At 39.4% G+C, this 7,453-nt stretch overlaps 1 protein-coding gene across 1 annotated transcript in view; it reads right to left on the bottom strand.

Annotated features, from left to right (window-relative positions):
* Positions 1-2,920: 2,920 nt before the first annotated feature.
* KIAA0232 (KIAA0232 ortholog) overlaps positions 2,921-7,453 on the bottom strand; it is a 71,882-nt gene continuing 67,349 nt past the window's right edge. The window contains exons 8-9 of the mRNA XM_042052931.1: positions 6,527-6,624; positions 2,921-5,550 (exon numbers count right to left, since the gene is read on the bottom strand). Coding sequence (XP_041908865.1) covers positions 5,371-5,550; positions 6,527-6,624 — 278 coding nt within the window. The 3' untranslated portion in view covers positions 2,921-5,370. The remainder of the gene's footprint in view (positions 5,551-6,526; positions 6,625-7,453) is intronic.

Here is a 7,453-nt window from a genome sequence, read left to right as displayed (position 1 = left end):
TCAAATAATTGAGGGCTAGAGCTCCATTGCAAAGTGAGGACATTAAGAAGCCAAATATCAATGCAAAAATTATTAGTTATTAAATGTAAGAAAAAAAGGAAAAAGGCAAAATCCTACTTAAAGGGTATTGGAAACATATTGAATGAGGGCTTCGGTGGATCGATGCCGTGTTTGTCCCTGCTGGGTCCCTCGTGGCCCTCTTAGGCGGCGCTCTGCCAGCACCCACGCGTGCACACAGTCTCACCTTGGCAGTGGTTGTGAACAGCCGCTCACACCCACAGGCTGTGCACAGACCGGAGACAGAGAGGCGAGAGGGGTTCTCTGTGTGCAGTTCTGAGGTGTTTAATGGCAACACACCCGAAGAGAGGCAAGAAAGAACAACCAAACCGAAAGCCCACGCCCGTTTTATCCCAAAAACTCCCAAAGGCCGGCAGAGCATTTAAAACCAATGGTCTGAGGGCTAGGGGGCAGAGGCAAGGTTGAGTGACATAACAGGGGCCAATGGGAAAAGGGATGGGAGGGGGGAGAGGGCCAGTGACCATCAGAATCTAGACAAAGGGAGAACTTTCCAGCACAGTGTTGTAGGGAGAGATCACTTTTAGGGTAACTTGGGGGGTGTAAAGTGGACTTAGCTACCGCAACAGAAACATAAAGGCTGTTCTTAATATTCATTATGGCACAAATAAAGTAACTGCAAAAATGAAAAATTCAACACCAAGTTCTGTCCCGTATCTGTAAGGGATCAGGCTGGCCCATCATAGCAGGTAGAGGTTAATGAGGCAAATCACTCCTCAGACAATGGGCCTAAACAACACACAAGTTGTACTTTTTTTCAAGTAAGTTGGGGATCAGTAAAGGAGAAAACTACACAAGTTTGTGTGGGTCATGACATCATTTCTGACACATTTGTCTAATATGCTCCTAAAAAACTCCAGTGGTGGAAATGGCACCCTTTTTTTAGGTGCTGCTTATGTATTTGCTTTCAGTACTGCTATTGTACTGTACTGCTCGTTGCTTGAGCATTTCCATGGCTACAAACAGAAAAGCAGAGATTAATCTGGAAGTGTACTCATCTATAGTTTTTAACAGTATTTCTAACAGGCATGATTGCTTAGAGTGGTTTGAGAAGAAATTCAAGAATTTGGAGACAAGGAGAGTTGCTGCTTCTCCTGTGTCTCTGCTTGTAGTAAGTAAAATAAGGCCTGTGCAGAAATGATGGGTAGTTAACCATTAACAATTCCTGAAATCTTTATATGACAAGCAGCTGTAGCACTATTAAATGGCTGTTACTGCTGTTAATAGAAGGGACCCTGCATTTTTACCGAGGGACACAGAGACTTAGGGCTTTTGTAGCCTTCCAGAATCATTTGCCCTACAGGAAGGCCCTCAGGCAGAAGGCAGTGTCCATGGCAGCCTCTCAGCTCAGCCTCTGTCCTCACTGTTACTGTTACACTGTTACACACAGATGAAGTAGGGCAGTGTTTTGTCACTCAGTGGCTTTTTCTCAGCAGCATGTTGGCCCACTGCCAGCTCTGTCAGCTGCTTTTTCCTGTTCATCCCATTATCACTCCATTGGAGCACAGAGGTAGATCATAAAATTTATAAGCACCTGCATGTAATACTACATTTTCAGAGGAACTTGAACAATGGAACAGAAGTCTTACAGTAGGAAGCTAAAATGTATCAGTAAAGTCTCCTTTGTCCCAAACCTCTGGAGTCCTGTTGCTAATAGTTTCACAGGTAATAAAGGAAAATTATGTGAGATGCTGTATGTGAAAGGTAATGACTAATTAATTTGGGATAATACTTAACTATGCTGGTCCTGGCAGAGAAAGAATGAGTTACTGTGAAGGAATCCTGGCTTTCCAGAAGGTTCACTACCTTTCCATGTATTTTCACATCAGACACTCCCATGAAGTCACAATGTGACATGCATTTACAGCCTGTCCTCCCATTGACAGATGAATTTGCTGCCTAGAACTATACAGTCATTTTTGCATGACAGAAGCATTTTTTACACTGGAAACAAATTCTTTATGATACATGTATTTAGTATTAATTCAGATACAGGAATTGAAAAGCCTGGCTGATGCAATGTAGTTCTTTAATCAAGCACCTTCTACAAACGCTATGAAAATATACTCCTTCTGCTGTATTTAAGAAATAATTGAGAATAATGTAGGCTTTTAAAAGTTTCAACGATGAAGTTTGAACAAAAGTACTCACCAAAGGACCTTACAGAGTGACTCTTCCATTATTTCCAAGCGTGAGTTTCTGTGTTGTTTTCACTGGACTTCTAATTCAGCAGAGTCAGAATCATTCTGCCCAGGATCCCAGGTCACTTTGGCTGCAGACTTACAACACCAAAGAGCACAAGGCTCCACCAAGTGGAATGTGAGCTGTTGGGACTTTTTTTCTTTTCTATGAAAGGAGGTGCAGCCATAGACTTAGGAAAGTGCACTTTGTTGCCACAGATGCAGTTTTTCACTTATATCACATAGAAGTGAGATACTGATTATTTGATGGCTGAACACAAGTTGAAAGCAGAAATAGAAGTCTGCTGGGTTAGATCCCGTATTACATACAAGTTCTGTAACTGTTATGTGAGAGAGGGTCTGCTTGGGTTCAGGGTTTTTTTTGAAAAGGTCTCATGTTTTCTAAACATGAATTTATCATTATAAATTAACAATTAACTTCTACAGAAATAAAGTGGGGACAAAGCTAATTTTGTCTTTTTTTTTTTTTTTTAAGAACATATGCAATGTATTTAATTTTCCTACATCCTAAAAATAGTTTAAAAAATTACAGCAATGAAAAGGACTCCCAAGCTACTTCTCCAGAATGTTTAATGCTTAACTGCATGTTGTATCTAACTTGTACACATTACAAAAGAAAATGAAGACACACACACACCATCCAATTGTCCTTTTATATTTTTATTCGGTGTTAAGTAACTCCACAAGAAAACAAAATCAGTTACTCTGGTGTACGTGAAATCAGAACAATACAACCACTTGAAGCAAAAAGTAGAAACAAATTTCAGCCCAGGAATGGAAAACTGATACTTCAGTGCTATGGATATGCAATGCGCTTCATCCCACAGAGCGGTTCAGCGTATGCCAACCTTTAATGCTCTTGTTGTTATTGTTGTTGGTGTGTGTTTCTATCCATATAGAAAAACTAAAAACCACACTTCAACTCTCACTGAAAGCCTTAGAGCTTTAGCTGTTAAACTATGAAAACAAGTAAAGACAATTTGTTATTGCCCAAACTCAATCTAGGATTTTATTCTCCCCAAAGGTGCTGGAATCATTACATGCCACAATGTAACTACGAGCAACACCTTTGTTACTTTTGAGCCCTTTCTTACCAACAAAGCAGCTCTAGCCAGAATAACTGAGCTGAAGTTTGTGTTTGAAATATGTCCATTTGGTCATTTCCTGTTCTCAAATGAAGTTCTATTCCATTCTTCACTGTAGTGATTTGAAGAATTTGTGTGTAAAGTTCTTTTTTACTTTCATGTTATAGTTAACTAGTTTCAGTGCAGGTGCTAAACAACCTCTCAAGGAAGCTCCAGAAGAAAGTAAAATATATAAAAATCTATTCAAAGTCTGCAAATAAATTAAGAAAAGAAACTGTAAAGTGTCAAAAGATTTGTTGTATGAATACAAACCCTAAAACATAGTCTAAGAGGAGGACCAAAAGAAAGTCCTTGGGTAAGGGCAACCAAGCCAGTTTTAGCAAGTATCTCACAAAAAGCATCGCACAAAGACTGGCATGGTTTCCCAACCACGTATTTAAATTCTTACACTGTCAATTGAATAAAGGCAACAAAACCCAGTTACTCAGAAAGCATTTCTAGCGCAGAACATATTTCAAAGGCAGTTCAGCTCACATTTCAAACAGCGACATTTCTTGTGAGGTTTATTGCCTGTCAAAAATAATGGTGAAGCTTTTCAAGTCAGTATTGGACTTTCTGCACTTCCTGGTGTTATAGACATGCTGCAATCGTGTAGACTAGTTAGTTGTTGTCATTTTTTAAACTAGGAGTTGGTAAAAACTTAGGATGTTTAGTTTTGCAGATATTGCTCCTCCTGGCTTATACATTTTGCATAATGTGTTAAAAGCACAAGGAGTTGATAGTCTTGTACAGATGCAACTTGACAACGTATTGACTTTCTAAGTTAACGAAATAAAATTTAAAAGCAAGTCACATAAAGCAACAATCACTACTGCAATCACACATGTAAGTTGTAATCATCACCTTCCCTACCCCCACCCACCACACACATAACTTGCCCCACACATTCTCTCAGAAACACAAAATGAACTACAAGATTTACTAAATTACAGCCACAACAGCAGCTAACTGCAGCAGCCACAGGATTTCTTTCAAGTGAAGCACTGACTCTTTGCATTTAAAACATTGAACACTCTGAGCATTTTAGAGTTTCAGTCATTCAGGCTCAATTTCAGTTACAGGATGCTTTTGCAGGTTACATGAATGCCTTCATCTGCAACAAGACAACATTCTCATTACTCATTAACAAAATTCACAACAATCCACACATCACCCCAGTGGTTTATTATTTTTGGTGTTACTTTTTGAACTTCTGCCCCACATCGGCAAGTTGCTAAAAAGGACAAAAAAAGAAAAAAAGGAAAAAAAACCCCACATTGCCTCCATACCTACAAAAAATCCTTGGCTTCTCCAGTTAGCAAAAATACAAACCATGGTATCCTCAGTGTTGGTTTGCGGGAGGGGGGAGTCAGAGGATAGAAAACACAGTTTCTGTAAGTCTCTAAAGCACAACCCTGTTGTTCCTACTTCAAAGTTATGAGATTTACTGAATGAAGACTGGACAAGTCATTCATGCTTTTCTCCTGCATTCAGAAAGGCACTGATAGATTACAGTGTTAAGTATTTATCTCCCAATTCTTAAAGAACAAAGCCTAATGTGCAGAAAGCTGAAGTCTCTGAATAGCAGAAGTAGTTGTAGACACTGCAATGCTAAGAAGATCGTAATAGTGGTAGGGCTACAGTTACGAATGAAAATAACTGCAATTAAGATGCAAAAAAGCAGTGGTACTCCTAAGACAAGCACATGCACATCCATTCTTGATTTGACAACACAATCTAGTCTAGTTCAAATAGCCAAGAATTTAACAGTATTTTTGGGGAAAAAAAAATCTTCAACAGGACAGCTGTGTCCTCATCTATAAAATAAGCAAGAAGAGAAAGATAAATACACATCTGAATCCATTAACTGAAGAGGAAACTCAAGTTGTTGTTTTAGAGCTACAGACCCTCAAGAAGGATAGTTTTCCATCTCATGTTACTTTTCAATCATCTGTTCTACTCTGCAGTTTTTACAGTTGAGTTCGAGAAAAAAGCTCCTCCTCACACGGATCAGCCCATTCGCTTCCACCTTCTGAAGCTGTGTCTTCAGAGCTGGAGCTTTCACTGGAGTAGATCTTCTTCCTGAAGCCATTTGGTTTTGCCTCAGCATTTATATCATCTGCACATCTTGCTTCACAAACAGAAGAAACCTAAGGATTTAAACTGACAGTGTTGATGGGGAACAATAAAGAACACGCTTGCTTTTCTCTGGGCTAGGAGGTTATATGGTTTTGTAGTTGTCCAAGAGAGATGCCATGATTACAGGGTAAGTCCTCCTCTTTCCTGACTTAGTCCACTAAGTAGAAAGGACTGCAGAACAGCAGGAAAAAATGTGGGGCTTTTATTATTTTTTCCTATTCCTTAATTTTAGGATTTGCACAAAACAGCAAGAGAATCAAAAGTGAACTCAGGATGTACCTTTATCACAGTTCATGTTAGAAAAATTACTGTGAAGGTTATCTCCAAAACTTGGTAGTAAGTATTAAATAGTAAGAAAACACAGCACGTATCTGACTAAACTTCAAGGAAATGTATTTTAAATATATTTTCATCTGGATGAGTAAAGCTATAGCAAGCATGCCACAATGTTAAACTAAGTGCTATCATCACTATGAAGTTTAAAGGTATATCAGTAAATACATGTGTACATGAAATTTTTTCCCTAGCAAAAAAAAATCAGGGTTTTTTTTGCTTGTAATAAGGACAGTATTCAGCATATATTATCTTTATGCCTTTAATTACTGGTCCTTTCTGCCTCATAGTGCACTTCAGCTCACTCTACGCTTACTGAAATTAGAAGTTGAAGGAAAAGAAGACTCATGTTTAACACTCATGACAAGCAAATGCCAAGCATTCCCAAAGAAAACTGGCTTTGCTTATCTACTAGAAGTACAGCTGTTTGTACAAAGGGTTGTACTCCCCACAGTACAACACCTTGAGGAACTTTAAGAACGATGCTCAAGATGCAGAGGAAGTTAAAAAAGTAAGAGAAGAGAAGCTTTTGAAAGTTTTTGCAGGAATTTGATTTGAGGGTAGACTGAGAACTGTGATGAAAGGAAAGATGCAGTAGCCCACCCCTATGAAGTAAGTAAAAAACTTCCTCCCCAAAACCATTGACAAACTTACCATATTAAAATCTAAAAGATGTTCATCATCATTGGATACTTCCTTTACATCTGCAAGTTCTCCTACACCATTCTCTCCCTTGGCATTTGTATAGCACTCTTACATTGTGTTTGTGGGGGTGTTTCAGAGGCAAAGAAAGAAAAAACAGAATTGAGGAACACTGTTATTTACATTTACCATAAATTAAAGCATCCAGAGAAGTATTCTTGGAATTCACACTCTATGCCATGTAAACTCTGTGCTTGTGGGGGATTTTATGGTCTGACACCCTTAAAAAAATAAGCATAATACCTCACAGAAGCTTAATCAAATCCTACCTGGATAACCAAATAGTAAAAGAAAAAACTACTTAGATAATGAAAACACCTAAAATACTAACGTGCAAAGAGCAAGAATTACTTTTTTATGATAAATGGTTCAGCACATTTTTAAATTCTGATACTGCACTGTGTTCCACATCACTCCTATTTCTATACCCATACAGTATAGACTGAAACAGCAGCCTGATCCTCACTGAAACTCAAAAACCTCAGTTGATGTGAACGGCTGTGATTTCTACTTACCAGAGTAAACTTATATATATAATGCCAACATCTATCATGTAGATAGATACATATGGATCACATGCACTAACACCCATATATAAAAAGCACCCATACTGAAAACGGGATACAGAAAAAGCTTTGTGGAAGAGTAACACCACCTCTGAGGAGAAAGTCCCGGTCTTGTTTAAAAACTGAGTCCCAAAGAGCAAAGCCTGGCTCTGTTGTCCCTGACAGACACCCTGGCTCTGCGTCAGCAGCTCCGGAGCTGGGCCGCGTTTCCCCCGCGCGCCGGGGAAGCGCTGCCGCAGTGACGCGCGCTCGCCGCCAGGGGACAGCACCGGCCACCGCCACCGGCCACCGCCACCGGCCACCGCCACCGGCC

Source organism: Corvus kubaryi, unplaced genomic scaffold, assembly GCF_017639235.1.
Source record: "Corvus kubaryi isolate FWS band 111438036 unplaced genomic scaffold, C.kubaryi_AGA036_p1.0 split1-131, whole genome shotgun sequence".
Classification (NCBI taxonomy): domain Eukaryota; kingdom Metazoa; phylum Chordata; class Aves; order Passeriformes; family Corvidae; genus Corvus; species Corvus kubaryi.
Note: the sequence above shows the minus strand (reverse complement) of the source record. Positions and strands in the feature narration are given on the sequence as shown.